The sequence below is a fragment of the Tachypleus tridentatus genome, chromosome 8 (genome assembly GCF_004210375.1).
Source record: "Tachypleus tridentatus isolate NWPU-2018 chromosome 8, ASM421037v1, whole genome shotgun sequence".
NCBI classification, from domain to species: domain Eukaryota; kingdom Metazoa; phylum Arthropoda; class Merostomata; order Xiphosura; family Limulidae; genus Tachypleus; species Tachypleus tridentatus.
In genome coordinates this window covers 120899528-120919439 of record NC_134832.1, presented here as the reverse complement: position 1 = coordinate 120919439, position 19912 = coordinate 120899528, and the positions used below count along the sequence as shown (strand labels likewise).

The window sequence follows — 19912 nt, the reverse complement described above, 5'->3', positions numbered from 1 at the left end:
TCCACGGCTGAAAGGACGAGCATGTCTTGTGCGACTGGGATTCGAACCCGCGACCCTAAGATGACGAGTCGAGTGCCTTAACCACCTGGCCATGCCGGGCCGTATAGGCTTTGTCACAGACATATGTAATAATCAACAAGTAGATATTCGGTGACATATATCGCCACTTTTCTTGAAAATCATCTTCAAGTGCACTGAAATATCAGGGTCCGCCTCTGAGATAGTGTTCCATAATGTTCAGAGTGAAATTCAGATCACTTTGTTTTGGTTTTTTTTGAGTGGTCAAGGCAGATTCTGGAAATTATTTTGCTTCTGATTACTAGTGGACGCATTGTAGTATCACATGGTGAGTTAACATGCTGAAAGAGGCAGGGGGTGATAGAGGATTTTGGAATGTGGACGCTCAAGTCTGAGACTGGAATACAAGCTTACTGATACGAAGATCTAGTTGTAATGTTTTCACACTTGTGTGTGTCTGTGTATTTGTCAGCAAGATTTCTCGAACACGGCTGAATGGATTATGGACGAAAGTTGATATACATTTGGACTAAAGTCCAACTTAAAAGATTAGTTTTTGGAGAGTCCAGGTCGCATCAAAGTCACGAAAAAAAAAATCCTAATCTGTTAAAATTGGAACCGATTTGTCAAACTACTTTTGACCTGCGAATCATCTGCCCGGCATGGCCAGGTGGTTAGAGCACTAGATTCGTAACCTGGGGGTCGCGGATTCGAATCTCCGTCACACCAAACGTGCTCGCCCTTTCAGCCGTGGGAGCATTATAATGTGACGGTCAATTCAGCTATTCGTTGGTAAAAGAGTAACCTATAAGTTGGTGGTGAGTGGTGACGACTAGCTGCCTTTTCTCTAGTCTTACACTACTAATTTATGGACGGCTAGCGCAGATAGTCCTCGTGTAGCTTCCCGCGAAATTCAAAAACAACCAACCGAATATGATAACCGCTCCGTGGAGGAGGTATGCGCTCTGCTGAGTGTCCCTTTAGTTCCCTAATAATATATCAATGAACACAATAATCATTAGTTTTAAAAAATAATATCATTATATTAGTGATAAACTATTTGAAGTTTCAAAACTGGAATATAGGTATTTATATTTCAGAGCTGCTGAAATTGAATAATAAAGTACTTTTTATACTTTTGTTTTTCGCTCTGGAAAAAAGTAGAGAATTTTTACACCCAGCCTGTATCTGCTCTTGAGAAATAAGTTCCTATCCCATAAAATACACTTTCTAGAAGATAAGAAGTATTATTCAGAATTCCTCATTACAACAAGAAGTTCATAGCTGCTTGTATACTATCTCTGAATCAAATCAAAACTAGCTAAGAAAGGCCTATAACATATTACTTTACAACTCTTCGTGGTTAGAATAATACTACGTGGGTTTCCGTCAAATACAGGCTCGACAATTCGAAACAAATTATGAATTATGGAATTCGTTCTTCAAAAGTGTGTCTTCTTTCTCTATTATTTATCCTAATTTTAATGCTTTAGACACCACGAAAGACAATATGTTCCATTCAAGACTCTAAAAGTCATTCACGAAATCCTGCAGCATGGAGTTCCCTGTTGGCCTTGAACCTTAACTCTCTGTAAAGTCATGGCCCGGCATAGCCAAGTGGTCAGGACGCTCGACTCGTAATCTCAGGGTCACGGGTTCGAATCCCCGTCGCACCAAACATGCTCACCCTTTCAGCCGTGGGGGCGTTAGAATGTGACGGTCAATCCCACTATTATTTGGTAAAAGAGTAGCCCAAGAGCTGGCGGTGGGTGGTGATGACTAGCTGCCTTCCCTCTAGTCTTACACTTGCAAGTTAGGGACGGCTAGCGCAGATAGCCCTCGTGTAGCTTTGCGTGAAACTCAAACCAAACCAAAAGTTGGAACAAAAAATCCTCTGTTACTCACCTACAGAGCTCTTTTCCAGTTTGGAATCCTTCAACCAACTGACACTGAGGAAAAGCATAAGCGCACAAGAGTTGTTCTGCAGCAGTACGGCAAGGTTCCATCAGTGAAGATATAAGCTCCTCCCACAAGTCCCGTGTGATCTCTTCATTAATTCCTGGTGTGGTGTCACTAAAGTTGTAATAGACTAGTCCTGAATTATTTAGGTATTTTCTGCATACCTTGCCAACGTAGGGTGAACAGTAGCCCTGTGGTTCGCTGGTCTTAACATCAAATGTATGCTTTTCTATTGCCTTTTCAATTTCGAGTTCTTCGGTTCCTATTTCTTCTTCTGGTTCTGTAATAAAATGTCAGATACAAAGAAAAATGAGATTTTTGATATGCAGAAACACAATAGTAAAATCGTTTTTCTCGACTTCAATAAAGTTCTCGATAAGACATTAATTTCATATCATCAGTTCTTCTAATATTATCATGAAGTTTACTCAGTTAATTACCTGGTTTGGGGAGCACGTGTACAGTAAACTCTTTGCTGTCTGTTTGCGTCTGGTTGGTACTTCGTAATTTATTAACTGCCTGACATGTGAATGAAGCCGACTCCGTAGCAGTAAAGGACAAAATGGAATGGAAAAATTCAGGCTTTTCTGTAGGCAGCTATGAATCACGGAAAAGAACAAAAACACCAGAGAATAAGACATTATCTACTGAACTAGCTAGTTACAATATAAGCGTGTATTGTTTGTGTTTAATGAGCCAATATTATGGAACCCTAAACTAAGTATCTGACCACATAGAATTACGGGAAATTCATAAATTATAATGTTTTAAGAAACAAATATAGTTTGGGCGAATTCTAACAATTCATTTTAAAACGTAAAGCTTAATGATAGTAAAAAAAAAACGCGCTGAAATAATAGTTATTAATCTCTCAAGTTAGAAATCATTTATTAGACAATATAAAAGTTGTGTTGTTATTTGTACTTCTTAAACAGATTGACTACACCCTATTACAGACACAATGTGAGATTTACATGAATTGAGATGGTTATACACAGTCTAGTAAGATTTGGAAATACTAGTGAAAAAACAACAACTTAGAAAAGGCCACCTGTGGCTTCCGAAAACATAGGTTAAAAGATTTAGTGTTTTTCACTGATGTTAAATCTATCGAGCAGTGTATATATATATATGGATAATTTTTTTATTGCATAACGGTTGTTGGGCAGCGAATAACGGGTTCCGATTGACAGCAGTTTGGTTTCGATCTCCTTTGAAAAATGTCGTGAAGAGCTAATATCTAGTTTTTCTTCCCGCATATGTATTCAAAGTGTGCAGAGAAACTATTAGTTTAACACGTGGATGTGATAAGTATGGGACAAACTGAGTATTCCGATACTTTTATATACACGAAACTTAAATAAATATGCGAGTAACTCAATTACATTCAGAGGCAATCGTTTAAAAATGGCTCATATTGCCGCAACCTTAATAATTTTGTACAATTATATAAGCCCACGTTGAACAAAATCGCTGGATTATAGCGTTAGAAACATGTAAACTTACTGCTGACTCGCCAAAGGCCAAATTATGTTTGTTTGCTTGTTATTGAATTTCGCACAAAGCTACACGCGGGTTAAGTGGTCCAGCCGTCCCTAATTTAGCAAAACAACACAGCTTGTCATCACCACTCACCTCCAATTATTTGGCTACTCCTTTACCAACTACCAGTGGAATTGACCGTCATATTATAACGTCCCAACTGCTGAAAGAGCGAGTACGTTTGGAGTGACGGGGATTCAAACTCGTGATCCTAAGATTAAGAGTCGAGTGCCCTAACCACCTGGCCATGCAACGTAAAATGAAAATAAAGAGAACGGTTGAATCTATCAGTGAAAGCCAGACGTTTTACCACTGTACCTAATAACTTTGAGTTGTTCGTACAACCTGAGGTACCCCATTGTGGCTCAGCGGTAAGACTGAGAGCTTATAACGCTAAAAATGAAGCTTCGATACCCAGGATATGGACAACACAGACATCCCACTGTATAGTTTTATTACAAACAACTTGTAGTACTCTACATTTCATTCTAAAAGATGTAAAAAAAAATTCAGCCATCTTTTTAGTTATAACTTTTATTCCCGATTAATTGTTTGAATTTCGCAAAAGCTACTCGAGGGCTATCTGTGCTATTCCCGATTAAACGTTAACTAAAAAGATGGCTGAAAATTAGTATACGAATTGTATGGAACTCCTTACAGAATTTTCTGTTGACGTAAATCTAATTCTTTTTACATCTTTCTATCATGTTTTGAAAGTTTCTTTTAAATGTACCAAGCAATGTGGATTTTTCACTTCGACAGTTAAAAAATAGGACCCAAAAACAAATTTCTACCACGTTCATAAATGAACTAATAAAACAATGTTAGTAAGTACAATTAGAAAATAGTAAATACTCAGTTATTTCATAGCTGGTTTGTTTGTTTTTTGAATTTCGCACAAAGCTACTCGAAGGCTATCTGTGCTAGCCGTCCCTAATTTAGTAGTGTAAGACTAGAGGGAAAGCAGCTAGTCATCACAACCCACCGCCAACTCTTGGGCTACTCTTTTACCAACGAATAGTGGGATTGACCGTAACATATAACGCCCCCACGGCTGAAATGGCGAGCATGTTTGGCGCGACGGTGATGCGAACCCGCGACCCTCAGATTACGAGTCACACGCCTTAACACGCTTGGCCATGTCGGGCCTAGGTTATGCTGGTAAGGACTCTGATGTTGTACACACATTGAAATTGTGTTATCGACAACATACCTTAACGTTCCAATCAGCTTGTTTAAAGTAACAAATGATGGTACTAGATGCAGGAAATATTTCAATAAGTCCTATAGGAGCGATGATAAACTGATAACGTTCATTCTTAAATCCTCAGCTGAGTTTATTAAGCAGCTTAAATTAATATAACGGTCAGTTCTGAAAAATTATATATAATTAACGACGAAAAGATAAAGCTTCAAATTTGGAGAAATGGCTTAAGTAAAAAGATTACTTGTTTTGTATGAATACTGGAAGACAATCATTATCTATCGAACAATGGTAACTAACTGCCTTACGAGAGCTAAGCGATACGTCTTTCAACATTTCGAGATGATTTAACGCCCGTTTTTTCTTGAATAATGTCCAAACTTCTGAATATAGAAGTTCCTGACTTGGCATAGCCCAGATGGCCCACTGACACCTCATCTGTAACCCAGCAGCGTTTCTACATGGAACTTGATGTAGTAGCTCTACTAAAACTCCCGTCTGTATACTTTGCTTATCAGAAATTAATCATCCCACTGAATCAATGACACGATCACCCCAGAGTTTTCATCGTAAAAATACAGCTATACATACTGTATCTACGTCGCTGTTTTGATGATGAACGAGGGTTGGGCGACGCGAAAAAAATACACGTTCGTCGATACAGTAATAATGTAAAGGAATCAAAATCATGAAAACAAATGTTTGTTTTAACATTTTCTGGTTCTCCTTCCCTGCTTCCCTTAAGTTATGAACATATAAACAAAGGATATCACAAGGATGTATATACGGTGTGATGTGAAGTGTAATCACACTATACGTATACAACTTGTTCAACAAAGGATATCACAAGGATGTATATACGGTGTGATGTGAAGTGTAATCACACTATACGTATACAACTTGTTCAACAAAGGATATCATAAGGATGTATATACGGTGTTATGTGAAGTGTAATCACACTATACGTATACAACTTGTTCAACAAAGGATATCATAAGGATGTATATACGGTGTGATGTGAAGTGTAATCACACTATACGTATACAACTTGTTCAACAAAGGATATCATAAGGATGTATATACGGTGTGATGTGAAGTGTAATCACACTATACGTATACAACTTGTTCAACAAAGGATATCACAAGGATGTATATACGGTGTTATGTGAAGTGTAATCACACTATACGTATACAACTTGTTCAACAAAGGATATCATAAGGATGTATATACGGTGTGATGTGAAGTGTAATCACACTATACGTATACAACTTGTTCAACAAAGGATATCATAAGGATGTATATACGGTGTGATGTGAAGTGTAATTACACTATACGTATACAACTTGTTCAACAAAGGATATCACAAGGATGTATATACGGTGTGATGTGAAGTGTAATCACACTATACGTATACAACTTGTTCAACAAAGGATATCACAAGGATGTATATACGGTGTGATGTGAAGTGTAATCACACTATACGTATACAACTTGTTAGCCTACTCAATTCACTAAGATTAAAAACTTCTTGCGTTTTAAAACACATTATTCCAATACGTATGAAACGTGTTTCTTGTGTCCGTTTCAGAATTTCCACGTAAAGCTACATAAATGACTTCGGCCCGGCATGGCCAGATGGGTTAAGGTGTTCGATTCGTAATCCGAGGGTCGTGGGTTCGAATCCCCGTCACACCAAACATGCTCGCCCTTTCAGCTGTGGAGACGTTATAATGTGACGGTAAGTCCCACTATTCATTGGTAAAAGGGTAACCCAAGAGTCGGCGATGGATGGTAATGACTAGCTGCCTTCCTTCTAGTCTTACACTGCTAAATTAGGGACGACTTGTGCAGATAGCCCTTTAGTAGTTTTGCGCGAAATTAAAACACAAACAAAACAAACATAAATGACTATCTGAACTGACTGACTATAGTGAAGACAACTAGTTAATAGTACTAACCGTCAACTGTTAGACTGCTCTTGCCTAACCAAGTAATAGAAATTAACAATAATTCTTATGACGCACCTCACATTTGTTGGTGAAACGGGTCGAGAACCATGAACCCCCAGATTCATAGTCCGAAAACGTTAACCACTAATTTATTCCCGGATCATGTATGGAAAATCTACGTCAAACAAATCTTCTGTTATGTTCTTTTCTTTGTAATTCTAGCATTTCTGCGTAAAATAGAACCTATATAATAAATATACATAAATTATTGAAAGTAACATTCCACTGTAATTTGTTATGAATTTGTCTTGCATGTCAGAAAACAAAATAAAAAGAATTATATTTTTATATTATCGTTATGCTATTCTATCTCTTGAAAAGTACAATTGTATCAACTCTCTTCTACGTGCAGATAAAAAATAAACTTCGTCATATATCAACCAATTTCAATACTTTGTTACTCCATCTGATATCGTGAAAAAGTTATCATTATACCAAAACCTTCTGCAGTCCAACCGGCATAAGGCCTAGCATAGGTGTTTAGGGCGATCGACTTGTAATCTGAGGGTCGCGGGTTCGAATCCCCATTGCACCAAACATGCTCGCCCTTTCAGCCGTGGGGGCGTTATAATGTTACCATCAATCCCACTATTCGTTGGTAAAAGAGTAGCCTAAGAGTTGGCGGTGGGTGGTGATGACTAGCTGCCTTCCCTCTAGTCTTACACTACTAAATTAGGGATGGCTAGCGCGAATAGCCCTCGTGTAACTTTGCGCGAAATTCAAAAACAACCAAAAAGAAAAAAGAGAGAAAAGTAACCATGTTTCCACCAGTTTCAAACAGTATTCCGGCCCAGTTAATCAGGTGGAAAGTTGTCTTGTTTCTAATGTCGTCAAAGAGTTCCGCAGTCCAGGCAATGTAAGCAAAAGTCGCCATGTTTAATTTAAAAGTATGGAAGTGAAGATTTCTTCTATACCGAAGTAAAACACACTGGTAGAAACGTTTAAGAGCTTTTTGTGCTGTGGACTTTATCACCTAACAAGTTTGACTGGGAAGTTTAAAAAAAACCAAAAAAACTCCCTTCAAGAATTAATTTGATAAAATGGCATGTTGGACGAGTATATTAGATTATAATATATTTAGTAGGACGTTACTTTATCGATTTGTTTGTTTTTTCCAACTGCTTCAGTTGTAAAGAGTGCAGTAGAATATATGCTGTTTTTCACATATATAAATAATATATATATATATATATATAATTGTGAAACAAATCCAGAAAGAAAACAAGGGGAAGTTTCGGTTACATACGAAAGTCAATTATCACACCTTTTAAAAATATTTTTTCGAACAGGAATAGTTGCACAATACTCTCGTTCTAGTGTCGGTTTAGTTTACTGATCAAGGGATTGTGAATGATGAATATATCTTTTCTGCACTAAAACACAAATTGAATAAACAAAACAAGAAAAAACATTTAACTAAACTGATATCATCAAAATTTCAGTGTGTGTGTTTTTTAAAGCTACTGCACTAAAATGTGCCATGAAGAAAAATTTATACATGATAGTATCTAAGCTTCATAAGAATAATTAGGATAAAACCTTAACAACATAAAGCTTAAACGTTCAAGATAATTTACTTTTCTTTGTCTGTTTTGAATTTCGCGCAAAGCTACTCGAGGGCTATCTGCGCTAGCCGTCCCTAATTTATCAGTGTAAGACTAGAGGGAAGGCAGCTAGTCATCACCACCCACCGCCAACTCTTGGGATACTCTTACCAACGAATAGTGAGATTGACGGTTACCTTAAATTGCCCCCGCGGCTGAAAGGGCAAGCGTGTTTGCTGGGACGGGGATTCAAACCTGCGACCCTCATATTACGAGTTGAGTGCCTTATCCGCCTGGTCATGCCGGGCCTTCTTCGCAACCAAATTTGTTAGAAAAAATTGTAAACCATACGATGATTGGTAGCTGAACTTAGGAGTTTGGTCACTGTATGAAAAAAATCTGCTGAGAAAACGATAACATCCCATTTTTAATAATATACCATTCGACTTCTGTGGGACTCAGGGTTCGAATCCCATCACTAAACATGCTCGTTCTTTCCGCCACGGGGCGTTGTAATAGGACTGTCAATCAAAACATTTGTAAAAAGTAGCCCGTGAATTAACAGACTTGTGTTGAATAACTGCCTTTCCTATAATCTATGATTTCAAAATTAAGGCCAGCTATTGCATATAGTTCTCGAGTAGCTTTGCGCAAAATGCACAAAGAAACGAGATATAATAACGGTCATTAAGACACATCACACGATAATTAAACTATTGCTCACATATGTATGATACTGGAAAAACCTTTTTATAAAGTGATGTCGGGGCAAACCCCAACTTCGAAAATTTTTTATCCTGTGTGCATATAGATTTGGAATTGGGTTAACGATTTTCCTGTTTTGCTTCCGTTTCCAATCACGAAGAACTTTATTTTTCTCCATTCGAACGTGCAGAAAAAAATATAGGCAGCTGAATTTGCTGCGCGTAGTGGAGTAAAACGAAGGTAAAAAGTCACACGCAGATTCGATGTTTACAGTTATAAATTGATGAATAGTGTCAGAAACGTTTCTGTATTATCAGTTTTCCAAGTATCTACCGAGCATTTAAGCGAAAACTGTCATTTGTGGCCAGAAATTGAGAAAAATGTTCTCGAAGCGTTGCTTTGTTTACAAACACGTAGAGTGCAGATATGACGTCATAAATACGTCACACGTGGATCTGATTGTTTTCACAAATTACAGAGTAACAAAGCAATGAATAGCATCATTACCATTAATTAGCACTTTGCTCACCAATAGCTAAGTAAATGACTGTTTGGTTTGAATTTCGAGCAAAGCTACACCATGGCTATCTGCGCTAGCCGTCCTTTTGCAGTGTAAGACTAGAGGAAAGTCAGCCAGTCACCACCACCCACCGCCCACTCTTGGCCCACTCTTTTACCATAGAATAGTGGGATTTACAGTCACATTATAACGCACCACGGCTGAAAGGGCGAGCATGTTTGGTGGGACGGGGATTCGAACCCACAACCCTCAGGTTACGAGCTAAGTAAATATATTTTGTCTCTGGCATGTTTTTATCCTTGGACAAGAAAAAGAAAATTCAACAGTGTTTACTATACAAGGCTGTAAATCACTCATAGCCACCATGCACTGTCATTCCTAGTAATTGCTGGCACCCCACGTGAGCACTGGCGCCATGGGTAATCGGCTAGTCTTTTTATAAAATAACTTCGTATGCATGTAAGTACGCACGTGATGAACCACATTACTTTACACAATTGTTCCTGCTTCCATATAAACTTGATTAAACTTGTTATTTTACTGAATATTCTACACGACAGGCCAATCATGTTACTTTTACTCTTATCGGGCACGTGGTTGAAACGTCAGTGAACCTTTAACAACAGCGATACAAAAACAACTCTTTGTGGGAGCACTAGTTCATACATCTGACGGTTTCTTCCGACATAGCTTGGAGAAATGCCATTGAATTCTGGTCATCAAGATGAGTACCATCTGACTTAGTGATGAAATAGTTTGGCGCCAAATCGGCATATTCTATACTCTTGTTTTATTTGTGTTTTGGTGCAAAACCTAACGTGAAGTATAATACTTCAATGTCAATAATACCAGTCGTGTCGTGACGTGTCAATCCAAACTGCAGACATCCAAAATGGCTTCTGCTGTACAGATAAGTTGGTATTTTTTCTATTAAACTACAGTTACCTCAGTATGTTACTAGATGGTTAGGGGACAATAAATTTCATATATATTTACCCTAAAAGAGCACCTCGTAGTTTTAAGGTATTACTTTTTGAGGCACGTTTTTTTTTCCACTCACCAAGTATGCTTATCTGAGTATACGCTTAATGACAAACAAAATTAAAAAACATTAATGGCAAAGCTCGTAAGCTAAAACTATGTTAAATGACAATAATAAAATGCCTTCTCGATTTTTTTTATCAATATAAACATACATTGCTTAAACCAGAGATACATAGCGGATAAGTGACGATGTAATCATTCAACTCTCAAAAATAGGCACTTGTTGTGACTTTTGGCTTCATCAGTCTCTAGAAGACTAAATATATCTTAGTAGACATTGACCTTTAGAAAAACACTCATAAACTGCAAGCTTTGGTCAACTGTGCAGCGTTTTTTAGCAGGTGCATCACAACATCATCGAATGAGAGTGTTCTGAGAATATCTACCTAATTACTTAAGTAATAAAAGTTAATATAGTTATTAAAGATTTGATGCATCAAAAAATACAAGCATCGCTATCGTTGACACAGTTGATGAGGTTATAGACTCTGCCATTTTTAGAACTTGCACTAAGTGCTGTGCATACAATTTGTTGTTGTTCAATACTGTTAGCTCAGATTCGTTTGTTTTGATTTGCTTCGAATTTTGCGCAGATAGCCCTCCCTAATTTAGCAGTGTGAGACTAAAGGGAAGACAGCTAGTCATCACCACCAACCGCCAACTCTTGGGCTATTCTTTTATCAACGAATAGTGGGAGTGAACGTCACATTATAACGCCCCCACGGCTGAAAGGGCGAGCATGTTTGGTGTGACTGGGATTTGAACCAGCAACCCTCGGATTATAAGTCGAGTGTCTTAACCACCTGGCCATGCCGGGTCAGATTAGATAGGAAATACAAGAAACTATTCCATAGAAGATGAACTTTCAAATTACTATCATACCATAATTTTGGCCTGGCATGGCCAAGCGCGTAAGGCATGCGACTCGTAATCCGAGGGTCGCGGGTTCGCGCCCGCGTCGCGCTAAACATGCTCGCCCTCCCAGCCGTGGGGGTGTATAATGTGACGGTCAATCCCACTATTCGTTGGTAAAAGAGTAGCCCAAGAGTTGGCGGTGGGTGGTGATGACTAGCTGCCTTCCCTCTAGTCTTACACTGCTAAATTGGGGACGGCTAGCACAGATAGCCCTCGAGTAGCTTTGTGCGAAATTCCAAAAACAAACAAACATACCATAATTCAATAAGCAAACATTTTGGACAAAAAGTCAGGCCTTAAAATGTTCTCATCATACTTATAACAAATTTTTGTTGTTGTTGTTCAGCGTTAGTTGTAATATGTCTTTTAAGCGAACTTATAAAGTGAGCTAGTTAATAGTGTCGGGCTGCGTATCAATAGTTCCAATATTGGAGAAATACCGCTGAATATGATTTGCACTTTCAGCTAAAAACGCGCTATAAAAGTAACAGTCAATTCCATTATTTGGTTCAAGGAGTTAGATAAAGCCGTTGAGGCGGCATATATCGCTGGACTGCCGCTCTCCCATTTGTCAGTAGATACAATTTAGGGGAGACAATACTTGTATCCTACGAGTCCTTTGACATGCGCATGAAGTCTCAGCGTTTGAACTATGGATTTTTGGAAACCGCTTCTAGAAAACGAGTGGTCACTTATCTTTCTCATAATCTGTGCTTTTAAAATTACAAAGCAGATCATCTGGAATACAAGTTGAAATCGATTTGGTTAATAAATTCAGTTAAAAACCTTTACTAAAATTACACGTACAATTGATTTGCTGTGATGTAACACATTTTAATTCAAAATTTGTTCACAAAATTCCATTTTTATTATACGTGAAAATAAAAAAATCAACTTAATTTTGATGAGAAAATGGAAGAATTTAATGGTTGAAAGTAACTGGACAGTTATTTGGATAGTAACACGATTTGTTGTGATGGGGTTTTTTTTTCTTACTAAATTTTAAAAATATTCACCATAAATTTTTAGGTTATCATATCTAGGTGTTATATTATTTTTATATAAAATATTTACGCAAATATACAGCAACTTGTAGGGTGTGGTCAAGTTTCATAAACATTATTGGAAGTGTATTAAGGTGCTTGTCAAGCTTAATTTACTGTGATCAGAAACAGAAAAGAAAACAAAAACGTTTCAACATATTAGCTTATCTTCAATATATTTTGCAGTCTTGTTTATAATTAGCTCATGACTGAAAATGCAAGTAACAAAATATTCTAATCTTTATTTTACAAAATTCACAATCTAGCAAAAATATTAGTATCCCCTATAGGAGTTTACTGAGGCCTAATTAAGTGAAGGTGAGCTGTAATAACTTTGGATTAAACACAATAAGTGTTACTGATATAAAAGACAAAACAAAACTCTAAAAATAAACAAAGTCCCTATTAAATATAATTCATATTTAGAAAGTCATGAAGTAATAGGTTTTTGTTTTTACTGTTCTTTAGTTAACTATAACAGCCGAAACAACATGAATAGTTCTGCATTGACCTACTTCAAACGTTCCTATTACCGTTTTGGTGTCCAGTTTCACTGTACTAACCATATACTTGTTTATAAGATTAGTATATCCATAGACTGAATATCACCTTTCTGTGTTAAACCTACGAGATGATAAAACCACAGTGAAAGTATTCAGTTTCTTTACACGGAAATCTTTGTCATAAGCTTATTTTTTAGTTATTCACACGAATTTGCCTGAAACGTGAAAGCAAAAGAAAAGTGAGAATTTCATTTTTTTTTCAGTTCTCGTTTCGACTTTGTTTTTAATTTCTTTTCATTTTTTTTTTGATTAAAGCATTTAACATCTAAGTTGAAGGGCTTATTATTGTTTTTACCTTAACGCTATTGTTCAAAAGATATCCACAAGGAATTTGAGGTATGTGCGACTTTCCAGACGTTTATAATTGAGATTCTCCATCCTAACGCTAAATTAAAGTGATATATTTTAGGATGAACACATAACTCAAACTTAGGATAACTGAATTTGTTGAACAAATAAAGATGGGTTAAACAGGAAATATTCGGTTCAGTAATTCCTGAATTCCACAGAACAATTTATCAATAATTACTTCCTTTCGGTACTTCTTACACTCCTTCTAAACGTTTTTTTTTTTTTTTCATTTCGAGTACGTAGATTAATTCTCAAACACGACCAATGCTATTTAGTTAAGTCGTAATTTGTTGAACGCCAGGCCTAACATCAATATTTTGTTTCTTGCTTGTCTGCACAGTGTGCTACCTGTGCTCTGCCCATTAAAGGTATCAAAACCCGGTTTCTAGTGTTTCTGCAGACATTCCGCTATACGCTAGTGGGGGGGAGGAGTAGACAAACATATTATTTAATGGAGTAACGCTTTCCTGGGTTATATAACCTTCATTTTCTTTAATAATTGTCACACTATATTGATTTACAAACTTTAGTTCACTTACCACTTGCTGAAAATATGTATTCTGGGTTATTGCTGGTGTTACAATTTGAATATTTCGTAAAGAGGGCCGGCATAGCCAGGTAAGTTAAGGCGTTCGACTCGTAATCTGAGAGTCGCGGGTTCGAATCCCTGTCACACCAAACATGCTCGCCCTTTCAGCCGTAGGGGCGTTATAATGTTACAGTCAATCCTACTATTCGTTGGTAAAAGAGTAGCCCAAGAGTTGGCGGTGGGTGGCGATGACTAGCTGCATTCCCTCTAATCTTACACTGCTAAATTAGGGACGGCTAGCACAGATAGCCCTTGTGTAGCTTTGCGCAAAATAAAAAAAAAAAAAAAAAATTTCGTAAAGTGAAGCTTAATTAATCTATGTTATTTATACACTATATCAAACGATAATTTGCGGCTAAATCTTTTTAACAAATATAAAAAGAATGTTTTTCAAACATGTGTGCTGCAAAACAACATAATGTTGTGTCAATACCTATTTAATGAAAAAACCAAAAACAATGTGATATGCCACCGAACAACATCATTAACATATGATAAGATAATATTAAAACAATAACTCTGTTTTGAAATTCCAGTGAAAATCTTGGTGACTTGGATTTAGAACACGTGTTTCTACCACTTCTTTCCACGACTTAAGTTTATAAAACTCATTTCATTCTGGTATCATGTTATTTTTCTACATGCATTGGAAGTTTACTGAAAACATAAAATTAAATATAATATTTCAGAGTTTTAAAAACATTCTACAATAACGCGATTATCCAGTTAATGGTAGCTTTTAGATAATTTTAAATCATTAATAAGGTTTGTTTTGAAGTGCGAAAACGGGTACTTACTTTTTTGCCTTCTCTGAACCAGATGATTATCGGCGGTGGCGACCCCTGCGTCGAGCACACTAACTCCACTAAAGAACCCCAGGTAACATTATAGACAGTTCTTCCACCCTTGATGTACGGTGGAACTGAAAACATGAATACTTTTAAAAATTCACGTTTCTAGAACAGCTCAAAGTAAAAATAGGTTTCACTAGAAGGTTTTAAGCTTTTAAATACGAAAAATATTTTGTGTACCGACACTTATCTTGATTATCTTTAAACTTATCAAACGATAGATTGAGGTAGGTTACAAAATATATACAGTAACACTTCACAGAAATGCAGCAAACGCGAGAAATCTCTGTTTACACCTGTTTCATAATCCAGTTAAACTGACTGTTGGGAGAGGTTTTAACCAACACCTATCACCTTGCAAATCTTTAAGGATTTAATACTTTTTAAAGTGTTTCACGTTCACTATTTTCAGGCTTAGAGTCATTCTCGAAAAAGTATACTGATGTTAGCCTTAGTCCTCAAGAACCCGTATTCCAGAAATGTATACAAATGTATATTAGCGTAATGTACGAGACAATAAAATCTGAAACAAAAGAAATTGTTACTTATTTTCAAATACTAACTCGAAAAATAATGAAGACCCGTGGGCACGGGCGGAAGGCAATTAAACGCATATATACATATATATATATATTAGATACACACACGCATGTATATATATTATCAAGATATGTAATATGTACGTAACACATACGCACAGAAATAAACAATATTACACTCACCACAATGCAGATGTCCGTATGCATTATTACTGGGGAGTAGTACCAATGCCCATTCTTTCTCCCCTTAAGGCCGTACTAGTATTACTCAGTATGTTTACAGTATCAAAAAAGACAAACACTAGAAGTGCTTAGCATGCTCTCCCATATAAACAAGAACGTAGGAGAATTCCTACATCTGCATTTCAGGAAGGCGTACAGTAAGTTGTGTACAAGACAAAACAGTAAATTAAGTGTTAAATAGCGTTGCAAATTCCTTTCGATCCAGAAGACCCTAGATCCTCAAACTCTACACAGAAACTAAACATCCACTCCAGTTTTAGAGATTCTTAATCAAAGCCGTCCCTAATTTTCAGCTACTGGATAGAGGAAAGGAAACCAAATAGCTGTGCACACCGCTATAGAAGGATTTGACCTCCTTAACTCAAATAACCTTTATACAAATAAAAATAGAAAAAAACCGCTTTAAAAGATTAAGGCTTAATCCTACACGAGGTCACGACCCTACTCTTAAATTCGTAGTTTCAACGAAAACGTTTTTAATCATGCACTTCAGGTAAAAGTAAGCATGTATTAATCTAAAATGCAATAAAAGAAAAGTTTACATGCATACAATTAACATACCACGACTCACTGTTTTGTATTTTGTACACTCTAATGAGTGAATATGTGCTACAGGTAACCCTAACAAGTTTACAATTGTTAATCCAGACAACAGAACTATCCATTTCACGGCCCCTTTACTCAATCGTGAATCAAATTCATCACTGTTCATGCGTTAATTAATACCTTATCGCATTTTCAGACTATTTAATTACTGGGCTTTTCAAACTGATGTATTTTAGTAAATTCACTAAACTTTAATTAAACTATTCGTCCATGCACCATCCTCACTATAAACGTACCCAAGAAGCCATATTCTTTCATTGAATTTGAACAAAGAAATCAAGTTAAGAAAAAAGACGTAATTCTCTTTTTTAAAAACATTTTAAAGAAAGTTGCTTTTTATATGATTAATTATGTTTAAAGGGAAATGTCTTTGGTGAAAACGTAATTGATTTTATGAGCTTCAAAACGTTGCTCTAAATTTTCCTCCGGAACTTGACAACAATCGTTTCAGTTATAACATAATTCTGTAGAAGCAGTGTTCTGAACTCTGGAAGCAGGAACTTGCAAACCGTGGTGCGTAGTGTCAATGGTACACGATACAATTAACATAAAAATCATAATATTTGTAATACGTTCCATATTAGTTACCACGTACATATACTACTGTTCTTCTTACTTACAAACTTGCCAGTATTTTCTTCCCTTAAAATTGTCAAAAAATGGTATCACATTCTTCAATCGTGCCAGAAAAAAACAATCGCATCCTTCGCATTAATGGGTGTTAAAAATACGAGTTGTTATGATTAGTTTCTGTCTTTAAGAAAAACAACAACATTTGGCCTGAGTTTGTAATTTTTAAAAATAAAATATAGTGAGCAAACTCAAAACATTTCAGAATCTAAAGTATTCCTAGCTGTCGATGGTTCTACTCATTAGCATTAGCTTCCGATCACAGCAAGTTCTGTACTTAGAAGGAAACTAACAATTCAGCATGGAGTACACGTAACTAAAAAACTAAATATGCATTTCTTACGTTTCTACTTACAAGGTTTAGTATGCACTGTTTCATCAGTTGGGTACCCTCGCTGTCAACGATATTTTCGGCCATAACGTCAGTTCGTTTACCCAATTATTAAGACCCTATTTTTAATGTGAAAATTGCTAAGTTATTACAATATCTGAACTTGCCAAAATTATCTAAATGAAATATGTTAACTACAAAGATAGATTTAGTTTTCTAAGTGTTAACAGCTTCAATTTATTATAAAATTACACCATTTTAATTATTTTTGGTGGCATATAAACCACATTATGAGTTGTTTAACTTAAAATAACAACAGGACTGTTTATCTAAGAACCAACTTGTTAACCGAACTATTAACTTTTTCACGTTTAGAAGCTTCTTATATTAAAACAGTTTTTGATCCAACGATGTATACGTTAACAGACGTATCTGATCTAATGATGAATTCGTTAATACACGAACCTAATCTAATGATGAATTCGTTAATACACGAACCTAATCTGATGATGAATTCGTTAATACACGTACCTAATCAGTTTTGGAATGAAATACGATTATCCCTCTCTGTGCAAAACCGTCTTTAATTTTGATCTAATAGACTGAGTTAGTCTTGTACTAACCGAATAGGTGTGGCCAGGTGGGTTAAGGCGTTTGACTTGTAATCTGAGGATCGCGGGTTAGAATCCCCGTCGCACCAAACATGCTCGCCCTTTCAGCCGTGGGGGCATTATAATGTGATGGTCAATCCCACTAAGCGTTAGTAAAAGAATAGCCCAAGCTTTGGCGGTGATGACTACCTGCCTTCCCTCTAGTCTTACACTGCTAAATTAGGGACGGCTAGCGCAAATAGTCCTTGAGTAGCTTTGCGAGAAATTCAAAACAAACAAACCGAAGAGTGGAATAATTTCATCACTACTCTTATAACGCATGCTTACAGCTCCCAATAGCGGATTGTATTTTGGCAAGAATGACCACGATTTGTGAAACTTGACATTCATAGTTCAGATACGCTAACCAATCTTATGACAAGCAAAATGAAATAATATATGTACAACACCTCTCATATTCACTATACCTCAGGCAGTAGTGATGCTACAGGAGGGCATTTGCCAACCTATATATTTTCTTGCTCCAAATTCCCTCCCCTTACGAAATTTAATACTACATATATAGAACTGAAATGTTTATAACAAGAAAACACGTTCACATGCGCACTACCGTTTCACGGGATTTTTTTTTTTTTTGTATGCCAGACGTCAACCAGATATATCCTATAATAACAAGTATTCCCTTTAATCCTACTTTTTACACTAATGGTACTACTGCACTACGTGATTATTTATTTAATTAAATAAAGCTCAAAATAAAATTTTCATCGATCCATTTGTAAAGAAACTTGTTATTCCTCACCCACCACAAAAAATTGCTAAATTTGCCAGAATAGCCATAAATCTACTGATCTCTTCCAAAGTCTGTAAGTACTTTGGGGCCTCAAAACACAATACAAAGTACTTTTTGAAACCCAGTTTTGCGTACATGTAATTTATCACGCTAAAATGTGGGAGGGGACATAGCGAGTCCCTTTAAAATTACCCGTGAGTATGAAATGTTTTGCCACCAAAAAATGTGTTTGATTAGAGTAATGATAAACGACAAGAGAATTATATTTTCGTTATTACAACAACAATCTGACAAATCTCATAAAAGTAAGCGTGACTTTTACCATTTATTATAAGAAACCGAATTCGAAATTGAAGCCTTTCTTGACATTTACACAATGTGCACTACCAATGAGTAAGATCATTTTTGTGGGTATAAATAAAATTGACTAGCAGACTATTTATTTCTTGGTACACTTGCTCATCCTACAGTAGCGTGAAGAAGGATAATAAATTGATCTGTTTTTCATAAATCACGTGAGAAATAGACGTGGCTTTCCCCAGGATTATAAAGTTGAGACTACGCTGTCAGAAGTCAAACTATACCCAGAAGACATCTCAGCCACCTAAAAGGATAATTTCATCAATTTCAATATTGGCCTGTGGAATATTGTAATATGGAAAGGATGGAAATGAACAAAACACAAGCAAAAAAGGAGTAAACTTAGATTCTAGGATTCGCACTCATTTATTGGACTGTTACTAACTTGAAAATAGCACTGGATAGTTCAATAAATTAGGAACAACAGCCCTTCAAGGTGGATTCCTGTACATCTGAAGCAGACCTCCCAGAGCAGGGTCTGAACTTTCAGTTTACCCTGAGATCGGAAAACTCACTCACATGTCTGCCATGAGTGGCGACTAGTGAAAGAGATAAGATCCTAGTGGTTGAGGGATCCAACCCTAACACACCATTTTTGATTTGAATTTCTGTAGACCGGCGGCCTTGGGGTTGCTCCCCTAGGGTCAATCGGTTGGTCCACGTGGTCGTGGTTCAGCCAAGTACCATTGTTGGACGATCTCAACAGAGACTGTGAAAATTGTATCCGTCGCTGGTGTTTGGATATAGTGCTTACGAAACCCTGGCGTTGCTGCAGTGCCCTTGTTTAGCATTGCAGTGTATCCCCTCGTATGGCTCCATGGTGGGTGGGATCATTGGGCACTGAAATGTTCTTTCTTTATTATGGATTTCTCAAATCTAAATCTAAATAAAATAATAAAAAACAGACTACTGGTAAACAACCACGTTTTGTAGATTCTGAA

General features: G+C 36.6%; 1 protein-coding gene across 2 annotated transcripts in view; it reads right to left on the bottom strand.

Annotated features, from left to right (window-relative positions):
• LOC143223357 (tyrosine-protein kinase transmembrane receptor Ror2-like) overlaps positions 1-19912 on the bottom strand; it is an 87344-nt gene that overhangs the window by 14877 nt on the left and 52555 nt on the right. For both annotated transcript variants that reach the window (XR_013012873.1, XM_076451243.1), the window contains exons 3-5: positions 14805-14929; positions 2418-2574; positions 1924-2257 (exon numbers count right to left, since the gene is read on the bottom strand). Coding sequence is in view for 1 of the 2 variants with exons in the window: in XM_076451243.1 (XP_076307358.1) it covers positions 1924-2257; positions 2418-2574; positions 14805-14929 (616 nt within the window). In the remaining variant the exon portion in view is untranslated. The remainder of the gene's footprint in view (positions 1-1923; positions 2258-2417; positions 2575-14804; positions 14930-19912) is intronic.